At 41.3% G+C, this 18368-nt stretch overlaps 1 protein-coding gene across 6 annotated transcripts in view; it reads left to right on the top strand.

Moving 5' to 3' along the window:
• Nucleotides 1-18368, top strand: part of RAB27B (RAB27B, member RAS oncogene family) — a 202750-nt gene that overhangs the window by 167534 nt on the left and 16848 nt on the right. For all 6 annotated transcript variants that reach the window (XM_030567382.1, XM_030567380.1, XM_030567381.1 and 3 more), the window contains one exon: nt 17868-18039. In XM_030567382.1, coding sequence (XP_030423242.1) covers nt 17887-18039 — 153 coding nt within the window. In that variant the 5' untranslated portion in view covers nt 17868-17886. The remainder of the gene's footprint in view (nt 1-17867; nt 18040-18368) is intronic.

Genomic DNA, 18368 nt, shown 5'->3' with positions numbered 1-18368 from the left:
TCCCTTAATGTCAGTGGAATTACACTGGTGTAAAACAAGTATTAGTGAGATTAGAACCAGGTCTAAGAAATGCGATTCAGCAGTGTAGTGGCTCTTCAAATTTTAATAAAGAAGTGTTTAGGAATTATTTAATTATCTTTAATATTCCCAAAGCCAAATGACGACAACATGCATTCCAATTTTTCCCACCCATTTTGTCAGGCTAGGCAGTAATTAAGGTAGACAGGGCTGGAAAACTTTTTCCAACACCTTCTCATCCAAGCCCACTAAGTGGGTGAAAAATGGCACCCGCCAAAGCCACACCAACTCTGCACATCAGTGGATGTTTAATTTCCATTACTGGATCTCCACTCCCCCATTCACTATTGTGCTCAACAAATAAACTCATTCAGTCCCAGTCAATTCTGTCTATTTCTGTTCCAATGAAATCTCTTCCCCAGTCAGTTCTGTCTCCCTACTCCATCAATTCTGTTTCCCTAAATCAAGGAATATTTCCTACCCAGCCTATCTGTTTGGCACTCTGATGCTCCCATTTCTGTTTTCCTCCCCAGGCACACAGAAGGGTCTTGATATGTCAGATTCCTGTTTCCAATTAAGGTCTTTCTTTCCTGCTTCATCTCTATCCTGTAAGCAGAGACAGTTCTGTTCCTCACTTCCTGCTTCTAAAAGTAGGAAAATACTTTTAATGGCAGATAAAAATATCATGGGACAAATTCTACTCTTATATAGATAGGAGCAACTCCTCTTGAAGCCATTGGGAACTGTGCAAAAATATTCTACGTATGCAAGAGTAATTTTTTGGCTATGTATCTTTTCTTCTGGCCACTGACTGGACAGTGCAAAGTGGCATGACATTGCAGGGAATCTATTCTCAGTCTAAAGGCTAATGTGGAATGATTCTGGATTTAGAAGTCTGGTATAAAGAATCTAGATTCTGGTGTAAAGAATACAGTATTTAGCCCTAGAAACATTTTGACCTCTGTTACATATCCTCATTTCCTTTGGTTAAACACATTGTAGTCAGTAACCAGAGATGTCTGAAATGTGAGATTTCCAGATCATGGGAGCTTTTCTTATTTAGACATTTTCCTCCCAAACCTGAAATCCCCTGCCCACCAAAAAACCCACACTCTTTGTTTTGGAAACACTGACACCTGGTGTTTCTGAAACAAAACTTTGCTCCCAGCTGCAGCATGAAATTGACATTCTTGTCAGTGTCAGTGCTGCAATTAGCAAGAAGTGAAACTGGCCTGAGATTCCATAAAAGTTTGTTGGATCCATCTTGCTTTCACAAGAAATTTCAGGTTTGACGAACTGGCACTTTCCAACCAAACCGAGATCCAGCCAGATCTGAGGGTAAGGCTGTGGGAGCAAGAGGATAATTTAGTTTCACCTCTGTCAAAGAAGATGCTGTGGTTAGCGGGGCCAGGTTTGTAGTCCGAAGCACAACATTCCATCTGGCAAATGTCAAGGCAGCTTTGTCACCAGAGGCCAAATTCTGTGGTCAGATACTCGTAAATCTTTCCTGTTTAAACCCAATGGAAGATGTCTGTGAATCTGAAGGTACAGTTTAGCTTCAGGTGCCTTCCCTTTCTTATTCCCCTGATCCAACGAACAGTTGATCTGTGAGATTTGTCCTTTTCTTTTATTTACAGTTTGGGCAGAAAGTTTGAGGACTTGGAACACTCAGCTACAGAAACATGTCACGTAGAAAATTATCAAAATTTGTCCACAGAGAACCAGAGCAGAACTGCACTGGAGCAATATAGGAAATGAAACCTAAGATATGTTTTAACTGAGATCCACATTTCAAAAAAATGACTTGCATATTTTAATTTTTAAAGGATATTTAATACAAATAAAGGAAAACTAATCGCTTTCAAGGGTCCCACCAGCAGTTTCTGAAAATACCAGGCGTACTAATCTTCCATTTTATTGCTGTGTGGGCTCTTTCTGTTCTTCCTTTCTTTGATTACTAAGGGCCAGATTCTGATATTTCTTACTCACCTTGCTCAATACCTTTCTCAGACAGTTACCCCATTTAATGAGTCTGTTCAATGTCAATTGAGGGTATCGGAATCTGGCCCAACCTTTTCCTGCTGTACTCTTGATGGGGGTTTGCTAGACACAATGGATGAATCTAGCAGCTTATGATGTGTCATTAGAAATAACGGAGCCTCAGAAAACTGCACAGACCCAGGAGTGGTGGTAAAGGGTGACTAGATTTTTTTATTATTTTAAATACCAAACCAGGAAACCTATAATGGGGTGGAGCTGAGCAGGGAGCTAGAGAATGCACATGTGATCCAGCATTAACAACTGGGGAGAACAGGGATGGGAGGAAAGGATGAGATTGACTCCTCAAGTCCATTCTTCTACCATACAATCAAGCTCACTTCCTCCTGTTCCCCTCTTTCCCTGACCCCTACCTTACCAGCTTCTTTGTCCACTATTAGACGCTTCAAGCCCTAGCTGCCTTCACTGGATCTGATGCTGCTAATATGCATGTAGTGAGACCACAGTGCAATGGATTGTAGAGTATATCCATTTGTACACATAATACAGTGTGTGGTAACACAATGGAATTGTGGCCAACAGAGGTGGGTCACTTGGGCCCACGGATGCAGCAGGGTCTGGGATGGTTGAGACGTAATATTGAAAGAGGTGGTTGGGCAGGCAAGGAACAAGATGGAGTGGGAAGAAGAAGGCCAAAAAGTTGAAACTGGAGGAGATGGGGAGGAAACTGCTGTTGATGGGACTAGCCAGGATGCTGAAACTATACCAGACAGTCGGGTGATCCTGGAGCCACTAGGCAGTACTGAATATAAATAATAACAGTGCCTCTCTCATGTCTCACTGTGAGGATGGGGGGCAGGTGAATCCCTAGCTAGGTGGATCATTAGGTCCAATCATTTTCAGCTCTGTATTCCCACCTCTTTACTGTAGCTGCTTCCAAAACATTAAGTAGTTAAAAAAAACACAAAAAAAGACCCTTAAAGGGATTTAGGATAACGAAATTGATCTGGGTGTACTCTGTGAGCTGTATCCTAGGTTAGCACACCAGCAGAGGATTTGGCCCCAAACAAGTGATTAATTTCGATTACACATTCTAAGGTTTAGAATGTATTCCTTTTATCTGTCTTTAATCCTTGGTTACACCCAGGCACTCATTTTAAAGGAAGATTAAAAAAACCTGAAGCTGGCAAATATTTGGGTCTCTTGTGTAGTAATCAGGTTTGGATTCTTCACCTATGCTTCAAAGTTTTGAATCACCATATTTCTTTTGGTGGTTTAGTTTTTAATTGTCCGCATTCATTTAAAATATGGCATAGTCAGTGTGCTCAGTCTTAATGACAGGACTTTGTCTTTACAAAGAAGTTCTATAGATACCTTATGATTTCAGATTTAAAATCTTACTTGGCTATGGTCAAACAGATGAAATATGAATAATGATATTGTGCTTATGCAGTTATAAGGGAAGTCTAACCCAGGTCCTGTCTTTCAGATAACTGCTCTAGCTCATAAGATTTCACCGAATTATTATTTTTTCCCTAGCACTCTGGCAGATAAATTCCAAAATTAAGGATAGTTTTCACTTTGATAGCAAGGGATTTAGAGGTTTTGATCAGCAACCAAGTTACAAGTCAGCAAAAAGCAGCTGAAGTGGTATTTTGAAAGGCTCTCATTAACTTCACAATGAGTTGGATTCAGCCCTAAAGCGCAAAGGAGAGGTGACATCACATTTGTAGTAGGTATCCTGATCACACCTACATTTGGTCTGATTACCCCATGAAGATCTTATTACATTGTTTAGTCCTTGCACAGCATTTAGTCTCAGATGGTGTATGGCTGCCCATGGATTAGATTAGGTAGATATGATTCTGTACAATAACCCTCTGAGTCCCCTCCATCCCTTTTCTTTTCCTCTGGATGATATTGATAAAAATCTGCTTAAATCTTTATTCCTGTTTCTTCCTTCTGCAATGTGGGTGAAAAACTGCAAATATTTATCACTTTTCAGTAGCAGTTTGCTTCTGATATTGTCAAAATCCTAGCATTTCTATATTTATAATCTTTGTAGGTATTTCTATATTACTTTTATTGTGAGTAATCTGAGTTACGCTATTCAATCTCTCAGATAAGAGAGTAGATTGCACATTAGAGGCAGGCATACCCTAGATTAGTCAACCACGGATCTGAATCATCGACTTACTGAACAGGTTTTTGAAATGGAGAAGAATTTATATGGGTGCTTGTGGTATAACTAATCCCTTACCATGCACTCAGCACGGAACAAAAAATGCCAAGTGTATTTCTAAATGATAACTTTAAGAAACAATCAACTATTTTCTTTATTTCAATTATTTTTCATAGTTTGTCTAATGCAATACAGTAATTTTTTAGTACCAATCAGACTCTTTGCATCAGAGAGGTGCAAATGTGACTTTATTGTGTGCACATACAGTGAGGGAACCAGTGCTACGTGGAACATTTGTTTAGGGAATTGGGGAAGGAATTCAGTGTTGCTTCAGGCCTATTTAAGCCTGGCCTAAGGTTGTAAAGAAGACTGTTTAAAAGCAAGAGCCCAAGAAGCTGCATTAGGAAATACTGATGTCCTTGGATGACTCGGAACATGTTTTATAGTGCATTATGAATGACCCTTAGAATAAAAGTGAATTTGAATGGTAATTGTTGCATTTTTCTTTGTTTAGCCACCACATTTAAAAGTGGTGTTCGTAGTTTATGTATGTTAATGTCTGAATTTAGACCCAAATCCTGCTGAATATCTGCATGAATAGACTCATTGTGGGGCTACTTGAATGAGTAATGTCAGCAGGATTTAAATCTTAAGATCTGCTGGCTGCTTTGCAAGTCTGTGTATTATAGTATTTATTCTAAATTAATGAACTAGCCCTTATAAATATTGGCATGTGTCGTTGAAAGAGATGAATACAGGATGTACTTTAGAGTGTCTTCCTTTTTTGTTGTTGGTGAGCTGTCAAAGGAAGTGCATTCAAACTTCTAAATGGTGATGGTATGTTGTGTTTAAAGGGACACTTTCAATTGACTGTATATATATATATATATATCTGTGTCTGTGCTACAAATAACACCTTGATTTATTAACCCAGAAGGAGTGAGATGTCTGTTCTGATCATAAAAAGCTTTTTCACATGTAGAAGCCTATTGATTTCAGTGGTGCATACATGTACTGAATTTCTGCCCTCCAATGTCCCCAGTGCTGCCCAGTGAACCAAACTTACTGCTTGGTACTCTTAGGGACTTATTTTTGTCTTTTCTCTGAGCTTGGAAAATGATGAGATCCATTTAACTTTCAGATTGATGGGCACTGGAATAACACATTTGGATTGAAAGGGCTCCAGTATAGAGTGTGTGTGGTTTTTCTTTATGTGAGAGAAGGGGCCCTGATTGTGATCCCACACAATTTGATGCTGTTTCAATTCCAGCAGGTTGAGCATTCCTTCAGAAAAGATGACGGTATTGGCTCATTGCAAACGTTTTCAATTTTATTTTGGACTGGTTGATCATTTCCTTTTTGTCCATATGATTCCAGATGAAGTAGTGTGAACTTGGTATGATTGGTGGAAAAGGTTTTATCTTCCGTTTCAATTGCTCACCTTTTCTGTTCTATATAGTTATTCCCCTTTTCAGGAAGCAGCCCTGAGGCCATCCATGGGAAACTCAAACCCTTAAAATTTGGCTTCTGCACCCTCATCCTGTTTTGCAACCGTGACCTCACCCTTTATCCTTCCTTGGGGAAATGTCTCAAATGAGGAAGTGAGAACTCTGGGGTGTGTGTGTGTGTGTGTGTGTGTGTGTGTGTATACACAGACACAATATTTTAAAGCATTTCCATTCTGAACTAAGAATGAAGTTTGGGCTCTATCCAAATTCCAGGTTCTGACATATGCTACTCAGAACTCCATGAGACTCAGTCCTAAACCCTGGGCACTTTAAAGGCTTTTTGAATTACGATCAAAGTTCTATTAAGGAACAATCCTAGCAGCAGTTGGTTACGCTCATTTGCTAGGATCTGGTGTGTGGTAAGATAGGTACTTCAGTGATAGAGGGGCAGGGAAATCCCTTTGCCAAGGTGTGCCTGAAAACTGAAATCCATCTGAAAAGTTGCTTGTCTCATTGAGTGGAGTATAAAGAATAACTGTTGTTCATATGCTATATGGAATTTACCAATTCTCTGTATTTTGCAGGAGTTTTAAATTAGCTTGTGGTGGGGAAGAAAAAAATAATTTGATGTAATTTCAGAAGCAAATACAATTATCAACTCTTGCAATAGCCTTCCATGATTTTTTTTTTCTTTTTAAGGCGCTAATTCTCCTGCTTCTGAATGGGAGGAGGATTCTCACTAATACTTTTTCTATTACTTTGCTTGGCAAGGGGAATCCAAGACTCTTCCTCTTAGACTTGCTCTAGGGAGAATGTTTGCATAAGCAGTCTCTAATCCTTCTAAATCCATCCTGTCCCAGGTCCTGTTTATTTCAGTCACTAGATGGAGCTACTAGTCATTTCCAAAATTACTGTTGGCTGGGATTTGCAGACATACATGTAGTGCACATTTCATCTCTGAAAGATGCATCTCATGGTAAAGCTGATGACCTGAAGGCAAGAGGACAGGGTAAAATTTTGGAGATATCTTAAATGCCAGCAGCTTGAGCAAATAAATGAAAGGTTGAGGGTATGTATAATGTATGTGGCTGACTCTCACAGGTGGAACCCCAGCAGTGTTGCCAATGTCACTCCCACAGAAGGGATAGTGCCCCACTAGCACACTTAATGCCCTCTACCCATACGTCTATGGGAATTTATCCGGCTCTCTTAAGAGCCAATCATGTTTATGCAATAGATTCTTGTTTGTGCCGCTCTTCCCTGATCTCCCACTAATGACAAACACAAGATCTCCTGTTTGTTTGTTTTTTTTAAGAGCTCATTTTTCCCTGCTGCTCTAGGAATACTCTCTGCTTAGTGACATCACAAATAATTACTGCAAGGGTTGAATATTAAGAGATCCTGTCTTCTCACACACACCCCCGTGAACAGGGAAAAAGTGACCGATAGAAAATCTGGTAAAAATATTTATTTCTTACTTAAAAATTTGTTGTCAAAGTCTGAGATACCAGGTGTTGTTTACTATTAGGTTCTTGGCAACTTCTGTGATAAGGGTAAGAATAATCAATATATATGTACAGTCTTAACTGGAAGAAGAAAACAAATTGGTAAGTGTTCCTACCTGCAACTCATTCCCTCCTTGAAGAGAAAAGCAGCAATATGGGGCACCTGCCTTAATCCTGTGCAGTCCATTAGGGAACAGCCTGGTTCAGCCAGAAAATATAGTTGATTGAATGCTGCTTTCTCTCACTGCAGAGACAGAAGTAAGAGGAGCAGTACTGCAAGCCCCTTACAATAACCTTGAAATATATATATACACACACACACACACACACACAAACTTATTTTTGGGTCAGGACCCCTCCAACCAATTACAACACCATGAATTTTCAGATTTAAATAGTTGAAATCATGACATTTGCTATTTTTAAAATCCTATGACTGTGAAACTTACCAAAATGGACCATGAATTTAGCAGGGCCCTAAGCATGAAGGGCTGGAGGAATGAGGCTGGCTGGGAAAAATTAGTGCCACAGCTTTCATTTTTTCAGTTTGAGATCAGACAAAGTAAAATTTCAAATATTGGCAAATTCCCAAACATTTTGGCTACATTCCCAAACTTACATGTAGTCTTTGACCACAAGCTGGCTTTTTTTAAAAGAAATCTTGAAATAGCCTAGATAATTAGAACAGACTGATCCTTTTCACCTAAATTATGTGGTTTGATTCAGCTTTGTTTCAAATTTTCTGTAGAGCATTGGGATCAGAAAGCACTTTGACACACTATCGTACACAAATAAATTAATCAAGACACCGATTTCTTCAACGTGGTGAAGGACAACAGGGCATGTCAACCATGCCTTGAAACAGATATTTGAAAAAGCATTCTGCTTCAACTACAGTGATGGATCTATACATCCGTGCATAAAAGGAGCAGATATCCTCCATTTGCAATTTTTATACCCCAACCTTCAAGAGATTCAATTGACTTATTTGAAGCAGTATCATCTATGCATTGTAAGTAATCATGATCCAGCGCAGATACTCTGGAGTATCTGCTGACAAATGGCAGATTTTCAATTATGTGCCACGCTACAGTTAGAGAATATTAGAGAAAAATCAGTAATCAAGACTGGAGAGGATGATGGGCTGGATGAGAGCCTTAGCTGTCTGTACAGAAAGAAAAGATCTGTTCCCTCCTCCTTCTCCTCCCCACCCCCCCCTTTGAATTAGACTTAGTCTGAGTGTGGCGGGGGATGGGGAGTGTCAAAAATGACACATGCACCCCTCCCTGGTTATTGGCCTGATTGACAGGAGGGTTTTGGAGGAAACGTAAGGGGGTCAGTTTGAGCCATGTTAAATTTTTTTAATTGACAGTATGCCATCTGGAGGAGATGTCAGGGTGACAAGCTGAGAGATGGAATTGGCTAGGAGAGATTGCATGGCGAGGAGTAAAAAGTGGAATTGAGTCATCTGTATATAAGTGCTAGTTGGAAGCTGTGTGAGCAAATGTGACAGCTAGACAGGATGTAAGGGGTGGGAGGGCGGAGTTTGGGGGGAGGAAGGGCAGGCAAGGTCTCCCTGAATGGAGGAGGGCAAGAGATGTTGAAGGAGCAATTAGAGAGGTGTTAGGAAAACCGGAGAGGCTGGTCTGAGAAATGCTGCTCTAGTGGAACAGGGCACCCAAGAACGCTGTCAGTGACTGGGAAGGAGCCAGAGGAATTACAGTGGATCTTACTGACTTTTTTTCTTGTGTGAATGAGAGAGGAAAGGGGGTTGAGGAGGGAATCCGCTAGGGAATATTTGGAAATATGGGTAGGTTAGTGACATGGCTCTCATAGCCATGGGTTTTAAATGCTGCAGTTCTAATACTATAACACTGCTACTGGCAGTACTAGGGTGAGCTCAATGAGGTTGAAATGCTATGGTTCTTGCACTGGTCTCTGCAATAGACCAATAGAGTTGTACTATCCCATGTGTACCACACTCATTTATCATAGGTCAAGGAGACATGACTCAGGAATCACGATTCAGACATAAAGCCATGCCTCCTCAAGTTACTCATGAGTGACCGGTGGAGACCTACTATTAATCACTTCACTTCTCTCTAAATACTGTTCAGAAAAAGTGAGTTATTTAAGCTGTTTTTAGTTCGGGGGGAGGGGGGAAACGTTATCCAGGTGCACCATTGAATGTGTGTGACCTTTGGTGTTATCTAGCACTGCTGTTGAGGTTATACAATTATTGGCTGGCAACTCTTAGTGAAGACCTTCCTTGTAAGAGACAATTCATTAGGTTGTTTATACTGTATAATATCAAAACACAAACCATGCACAAAACCAAAGTAAAACATTCCTTGTTCTGAGTGCACTCAACACAAATGCACTGTAGTAGTGCAACTGTAGAGACAAACCAAAGTGGATTTGTAAAATATGGTGCGCTCAGTCGAATACATTTTAAGTACTTTAAAGCTGGTGGTATAGAGACTGAGTTGACAGGTTTAAAGCAACCTTTAAAAATACAATTATTCAGCACAAATCTTGTATAAGTCTAATCAAGGAATGCAAGGGCTGCCATTGGTCTGAGATATAGAAAATTTCAATGCCATAAGATTTTAATTAGCACAACAAGCAATACAAATGTTGATGGTTTGTTAAAATAGCCTTTGGACACATGAGAGAAGTAGGAAAATCTAGTCTGTCATTGGAGACTGGATAATCATGCTTCTGAAGAAGGTGTAAAACTCCCCATCAAACAGTTAATCAAGCTGCCTGATTTAAGATATGTTAACTTCAGGAGGAAATTTCTACCTGTAGCAGGGATGAATTTAGCCCAGTGGTTCCTATTTTAAAGTGTGAAAAAACAAAACAGTAATATATTGGACAAATGATCATGTTGCCTCTTTTGTCTGCAGAGGTTCATAGTAGATTGGCTGACTACAGAGTTCAATAGCCAGTTCTTTCCCCTTATGTGATGGTGGTGGTTGCTCAGTTTTCTTTATTGTTAGGACTACAGCTATTTTGTGTTTTTTGTTTTTTGTTGTTTTTTTCCCCTCATGCTTTTATAGCACCTGTACCCTCGGTCAACACAGCCTCTAGTATGCATATCAGTAGACTTTGAGTGGAGATGACCTGATGCCATTGGTAGTGGTCTCCCATGTGCACTCCTGTCAGTAGACCCATAAATTTAGTTTTCACACCCAGTTTGATAATCTGGTGGTATCTTTTGTCCAGCACCTGTAGATCCAATGCATTCTGACAATCAAACTCTGAGTGGTAAGTTGTAGTTCCATCCATGTACACTTGACCATTCACTTTGTACACTGAAATCTTTTTATTTGCTAGAGAAACTTAAAACACTTATTTCAAGTAACATGATGCTCAGGACTAATGCTGAGTCTATAGATTATGATAAACGGTTTTCAGTGCTCTATTCTCCTGATCGAAGATTCAGCTCTGTAAGCCAAGGCCAAAGTGGGCTTATGAGCCTCTAATAAGTGGCTCAGAATAGTGGAGGACAGAGCACCACAGCAAGTGTAGTCAGGACTGGCTCTACCATTTTTGCTGCCTGAAGCACAAAAAAAAAAGCCGCCTGGACTGCCGAAACACGCGCGCAAAAAAAAAAAGCCGCCCGGATTGTGCTGCCCCAAGAATGGATGGAATGCTGCCCGTTACCATGTGCTGCCCTAGGTATGTGCTTCCTCTGCTGGTGCCTGGAGCCGGCCCTGGGTGTAGGATACACAGTTTGTACACAATAGGTGTCGAGTACACACAACCTCTACTTGAGTTTGTCAACAAATAATGGCCACTCCCAAGTTGCCTTTCTTTGCTTTATCTAATAGATCACATGAGATTATGGTTGTAAAGAACAGTACTTCAGGCAATGTAATTCTGCTCCATATTTTGAATGTGTGCTGGATGAGAGAAACGCTATGTGTGGAATCTCTTGTCATGCAATTGGCTTGTTGTACTCTGGCAAGAACTAGAATGATCCAGTGAATTTTCTGTCCTCTCTCTGCAGTGTACAGAACACAGACAGCTTGGTGTCTCTTTTGAATAGACTCACAAAAGCTGACGCTGCTAGACTTTTAAAATTTCTTTTGATCTTTCCAAAGTCAGACGATGCCAAATAGCCTCTTGCAGTTGCTGGGCTGCTTCGTATTTGTCAAAGAGCACATATGTAGGTGAAACTGTATTGTATTCGGGAAGCTCTCACAGCCATACAGATAACAAATGAAAACAAATTGAATTTCAGGTTGGTCAAAATTCATTAGTTAAAGCAAGCTGGCACTTCCTTATTCATGTGCCAAGGGTGATAGATTCTGTTCTTATCGAAACTACTGGAATTACGTTGGTGCAAATAGGAGTATCTGAGCACAGAATTCGACCCAGAGAATCCAGCTCAGGTGCCTTGATGATGCACACAATACAAGAGTTTGAATAGAATTGAACCTCTTCTATGCTAAGGATTCACTAAACTCCATTTATAAGGAAGCAAAAGCTTTTACTTATGAAGAGTATGAAGATTGAGTGGCAGCGTAAAATGGCTTGCACATACATAGTCTTTCATCTCATGATCTCAAAGCATTTTGCAAAAGTAGGTATGTACATATAGTTAGCCCTATTTTATTTATCAGCTTCTCAAGGGATTGCCAACCTGATTCAAAGTAAAAAATAAAAAAACCCACATTGCATTTACTATAAAAGTAAGAATAAAACACATCTGATAACAATAGCCCCATATAATTTGTGCATGTTAGAGAGATTGATGGAGCAGACCACAGGGAATGAGGAACAAGATTTCCTTTGCTTTAGATTGCAATAGAATTTTCTATGCCTTGTGACCCCCCCCCCATTTGTCTTTTGAGACCCCTGGGCATCATTACCTTTGAGATGAGAAACATTGTTACGGATAGTTCCCCTGCTGCTTTAAATACCCAAGATAATGCAACCAGTCCTTAGCAGAACTTGGAATGCAATCCAGGTCCACTGAATCTCAATTCACCCTTGTTTTCACTGATAAACTATGGTGCCTCAAATTTTGAAGTTGATGCTAATCTGAAGATTTGGTTTTTTGTTTTTTTTAAGTTGTCAGATTTGGGACAATAGCCAATGTCTAATTTTCATAAGTGCTTCTTTGAAAGAACAGATGGTGAACATGTTCACCATCTTGCAAAACTGCAGTTTCTTAACCATCAGGCACATACGTTAGTGTAGTATTGACCAATTAAGAGTTCACTGTCTGGTTGCAGGACTCTCTGGGCTTGCATCCTTCAAATTAACCACAACAGAGGGCTAGCTGGGACTCCAATTGGTCAGAACTACTGTTAAGAACTGTGATCATCTTTCCCCAAACCAGTAAGAGCCATGGCTACTAATAAATGGCACTTGATCTTTGCCTACCACCCTCATGCTTTCACCACACTGTGTCCTGCTGCCCAGACCCTGCTGTGATTATTCATCAGTACAGAATGATGCTAGACCTTGTAGTGTAGACCTGAACTGCTTAGGCAGGAACCAATGCCACCGAGTGCTACATCTTTCCTTATTGCTTGGGGGGATGGTGGGGGTGGGGAGGGAGTTTCTGGTATTGAGGTTGCCATCAGCATAAGAGGAGAGAGTAACTGAATAAATAAGTGACAGGGAGAAGTATGATGAAGTAACTAATGTACCTCCTAGTTCTGGGCAACCAGATCCAGCAACTCAAATTACTGCAAAGAAAGCAAAAGAGCAGTTTCATCCAAGGGCAGATAAGTAATTAACCTTAGGAACAATTTACCGAGGATCAGGGTGGGTCCTCCATCACTGGCAATTTCTTAAAACAAGATTCCATCTTTTTTGGAAAGAGATGATCTAGGAATTATTCAGGGGGAAAATTTCTATGACCTGTTATACAGAAAGTCGGACTCAATCACAATGGTCCCTTCTGGGCATGATTTCAATGAAAAGAAGAGGATAATCAGTCAGCCCCTATGAATATTTTTAATGTTGACCTCAAATTCTATAACTAAAGCTGTACAAAGCTAGTACACATAGCACTTTGGAGATTTCTTGTACTACTTCCATGATAATGATTCCTGGCATACTGTAGTTCCTGTCCTAGTCTGGAGAATAATGCTTCTGTTGGTTGGGAGTGTGCCCAGCAAATAGTGGCTGACAGAGAAATGTGAAATAAGATATGCTTTGTCACACAAGGATGAGGCTTCGCAACCATCCTTTCCTCTCTGCTGAAGCTGTATTTAGGTTTCCCAAATAAATTCTGCCAACCTGCAAAGGCCCTGCTTTGTAAGTAATGAGATTAGACAGCTATTGTGTGGGGCAAAGGAAGTCCCTCAGAAGTGTCACTATTGCAGCTCCTTAGTTCTAAGAGCATATGCTTGGTGCAAGCCGAACAGGCCTGGCAGATCTTGTTCAATGGTTCTCACTCTTACATGACTGTACTATCCTCCTATAAATTAATGATTTAAATATTTGTAGCAGAGGTGTATGATGATGCAGCTTCCATAGATCTAGTCCATTGTTCTCTTTAGACACAGAAATACATTAAATTGTGAGCATTTATATTATAAACAATAGTTGGTTTTGTGTTAACGTTACCTATTTGGAGTCTATGTAGAATTCTTACCTACCTTCAATACCTGAATAACTTACCATATGTATATACACGCTCCCTAAGCAAGTAACTACCTGAACATATGACCTTCCTCATGCCATTCCCAACCAGTAATAAGGTTTTAGTTTAATAAATACTGTTTAATAATTTTTGTTCTTTTTGGCGGGGGAACGTAGAGGGAGAAGCGGGGAAGGTAGGGAGTCGAGCTGAGTGAACTATTTCTGTTTTGGGTACTGTGACTAGAGTATGACCATGCAAATCATTGTTGCTACCACTGTTGTATAATTGCAATGAATCTTCCATAAAGTGGGACGCATAGCTTGCAAGCCACTTAACCTTTTCTGGCCAATTGACCCAGATTCAACCCTTAGAGATTAACAAAAACACAAAACATTATCTAACAATATATATGTAAACACACAATGTAATGAAACAGTCCCTGTCTGTGCTGTATTCTGTTAATTCAGGTTTCAGAGTGGTAGCCATGTTGGTGTGTATCAGCAAAAAGAGTGAGGAGTACTTGTGGCACCTTAGAAACTAACAACTTTATTTGGGCATAAGCTTTTGTGGGCTAAAACCACTTTCCACTTCATCAGATGCATGGAATGGAAAATGTGCCAGCAATGTCCCTACATGGACACAAATCGGATGTCAAGAATTATAACGTTCAAAAACCAGTTAAACGCTTCAACCTCCCTGGACACGCAATTACTGACCTAAAAATCGCAATTCTTCAACAACAACAAACTTCAAAAATGGACTCCAACAAGAAACTGCAGAACGGGAATTAATATGCAGACTATTCAAGCCTAATTTAACGGTGTCCAGTTTGTTGCATTTTGATTTGGTCATTTTAGGGTGCTTCTTGGCTTTTATACTGGCCAATTCCAAAATGAATTGTCATTTTGAAATGAAATATTTTGACATTTTTGAACCTTTTTTTTTTTTTTTAATTAGCCAAAACTATTTGGTGAATTCAGCACCAATCCAAGAAATACTTCCGTTTACCCAAAATATATATTTTTAAAGATTTTTTTTAAAAAGCTTCATGCTAAAAATTTCACCCATCTCTAGTATACACCACTTGAAATCTACATGACAGACACATTCTGTCCATATAACCATGCCAAAGAGTAAACTTGGCTTTAGATGTGTTCTTGCATTTAGTAGTGACCTTTGGACAATTGGTTACTGAAATTTATCTTAAATCATGGAATAACAAAATAGACCACCTCCTACCTATGTACGTAAGTCTAGCACTGATCGTGTCATCTGATCACGTACAGCAGTTGAGCTCTGAGATGGAGTCTTTTTCCTGTTGACTGTCTCCTTTTGATCTTGAAGATACAAATTTCTTTCTTGTACTTGGAAAAGGAAAACACTTTCCTCCCCCCACCAGGATTTTGGAACAAGAAGGTAAATCCGGTTTTTAAGCTAAGATGAATTTTCTCACACACCCTCCCATGAAGCATCTGTAGAACAGGCCACACAACATGTACAATACAGAAGGGTTTACAAAGCCATTTGTAGGAATAATCCAACAATCTAGAGGAATGTTTTGATTTTAGCCTGGAAGGCCTATTGCATACCAAATCATCAAGAGGAAAAGGATGCCATTTTCCTCTGTTACCCAGTTATATTCTAAGTGATGTGAAGAAGACTTAGTTTGTGCCTGACTTTCCTGCAGCATTGGTGATTTTTAAACAGTGCAAACCTTAGCAAGTGGGAGCTGCTTTAGTGTGAAGATTGAGTACAGATGGCATATCCGTTGAACAATTAATAGGATTTTTATTGTCTATAGGATTAGAGGAATTTAAAGAACATGCAACTACATCTGCATTACCCTTTTTTCCTTTTAATTTACAGTAAAATAATGGGTTGATGAGAAGCTTGTATCCCTAAATTTTGGTGTTACCCTGTGGGTACCAGAAGGTACCTCCTATTCTGTCTGTGGCACATCATAATCTAGTCCAGGGGTTCCCAGACTTCACTGCACTGTGACCCCCTTCTGGCAACAAAAATTTCTACTCAATCCCACAGGGGACCGAAGCCTGAGCCCTGCTGTCCCAGGTGGTAGGGCCAAAGCCTGAGCCCCATGGCTTTGGCTTTGACCTCTACTCCAGCCAAAGTCCCAAGGCTTCAGCCTGAGGCAGGGGGCCTTGTGGCCTGAGCCTTGCTGCGCAGGGCTGAAGCAGTGAGCACCAGCAAGTTAAAGCCAACCTAAGCGACCCCATTGAAATGGGATCGTGACCCACTTTGGGCTCAAACAGCAGGTCAGGAGAACTGCTGGTCTAGTCTCTTGTGGGCTGTAATAATTTGGTATAATGTTGGTTGATTGGGTTTAGTGTGCTGCTGCTGCTGCATGGGAGTGGTGGCCTGTGACATAAAGGAGGTTAGACTAGATGATCTGGTGGTCCTTTTGGCCTTAAATTCTGACTCAACTGAAGCGTTTGAAAGTATAATTGAAACTGTCCCAGCCTCCTCCAACTCATAAAATTTAAAAATTAGACTAGCATTGGCCATGCTCTAAAACTTTCAAACTAGGATTTGAGTTCTCATGTTATATGGGCTAAAACAGGGTTTCTCAAACTGAGGTTCCCTCTTCTGTAGGGAAAGCCCCTGGCAGGCCGGGCCAGTGTGTTTACCTGCCCCGTCTGCAGGTCTGGCTGATCACGGATCCCACTGGCTGCGGATTGCTGCTCCGGGTCAATGGGAGCCGCTGGAAGCAGCGGCCAGTAAGTCCCTCAACCCACCAGCTTCCAGCAGCTCCCATTGGCCCAGAGCAGCAATCCACGGCCAGTGGGATCTGTGATCGGCTGGACCTGCAGACGGGGCAGGTAAACACACTGGCCCGGCCCTCCAGGGGCTTTCCCTACAGAAGCGGCGACCTCAGTTTTTGAGAAGCCCTAGGCTAAAACCTAAAACTAAAGGCTTTCTTCCTCTACTCTCTTCCTATGTAAACATTTTAGACAATCTTGAGTACAGACAATAGCAATTAATTAATTAATTTAGTCAAATGAAAAACAGTTTTTTTTGTTTTTAAAATTAAGTATACTAAGAATTCATTTGTTTGAACCCAGTTATACTTCTGTCTTTAAAGAATTTAGACAATTTCATAGAGCAGGTGCAGGCAAACTTTTTGGCCTGAGGGCTGCATCAGGTTTTGGAAATTGTATGGAGGCTGTGGCTCCCCAAACAGCCAGGCATAGCCCATCCCCATCCCCATCCCCTGTCCGACCCCACTCCACACTTCCTGTCCCTTGACTGCTCCTCATAACCCCATCCAACTCCTTCTTCTCTTATTCCTAACTGCCCTGCCCCTGGGACCTCTGCTCCATCCACCCACCTCTTCTCCCTGTCCCCTGACTACCCCTCCTACCTCCCCTTCTCCTTTTTCTGACTGCCCCTCCAGGACCCCTGCCCACATTCAACCCCCCCCCCGTTCTCCACCCTCTGACACCTCCCAACCCCTATCCATACCCCTGCCCCGACCACCACTCTGAACTCCCCTACCCAGCTCCCTGTCCCCTTACCACACTGCCTGGAGCATCGGTGGTTAGTGGCTTGGTGCACCAGGATAGGTAGCTGCGCTGCCCAGCTGGAGCCATCCACACCACCACGGAGCACAGAGCACCGGCTCAGGCCAGGCTCTGCTGCTGTATTGCCCCGGGAGCTTGAAGCCAACAGCCTGGAGCATTGTGCCAATGGCAGGGGAGCTAAGGCTATGGGGGAGAGGGAACAGCAGGGGAGGGGCCAGGGTCTAGCCTCCTGGGGCAGGAGCTCAGGATCCTCACAGGAGGATCCTGCAGGCTGTAGTTTGCCCACCTCTATCATAGAAGATAGGTCCATCAGTGGCTATTAGCCAAGATGGTCAGGAATGCAACCCCAAGTTCTGGGAGTTCCTGATTCTCTGTTAGAAGCTGGGACTGGACAACAGAGGATGGATCACTCAAAATTGCCCAGTTCTGTTCATTCTCTCTGAAGTATCTGGCATTTGGCCACTGCCAGAAACAAGATACTAGGGTAGTTGGACCATTGGTCAGACTCAGTCTGGCTGTTCTTATGTTTTATCACCATTTTTTAAAAACCTGTTCTTCCTCTCTCTGCAGGTTCATAAAGATCAGCACTATGACTGATGGGGACTATGACTATCTGATCAAACTCCTAGCCCTGGGGGATTCTGGGGTTGGGAAGACGACATTCCTTTACAGATACACGGACAACAAATTCAATCCAAAATTCATCACAACAGTAGGAATAGACTTTCGGGAAAAACGTGTGGTAAGTTTCTCAAGTCGTCAATGTCTTCACTTCTTCCAGTTTCCAATAGTGTTGAGAATGTGCTTTATGTAAATGTATACCGTACTGAAAGGTTTAAGGTGTGTTGAGAATGCCTTTTCTGCTTTAGTTTCTAGCTTGAATCCAGTCAAAATTAGAAGTGAGGTGAGCGAGAAGCTGTTGCCCTCAGATGGCTACCTGGTATCCTAGTGGGGTATTATGTATTTACATTACATTACATTAGTACCAAAGGCCTCCAGTGGGGCCTCCTGTGCTAGCTAGCTGATGTACACACTACAGAGACAGCCTCTGCCACAAATTTAGTTTGCAGC

This window comes from Gopherus evgoodei, chromosome 6 (genome assembly GCF_007399415.2).
Source record: "Gopherus evgoodei ecotype Sinaloan lineage chromosome 6, rGopEvg1_v1.p, whole genome shotgun sequence".
Classification (NCBI taxonomy): Eukaryota; Metazoa; Chordata; order Testudines; family Testudinidae; genus Gopherus; species Gopherus evgoodei.
The sequence above is the reverse complement of the archived record's forward strand: the minus strand, read 5'-3'. Positions and strand labels throughout refer to the sequence as shown.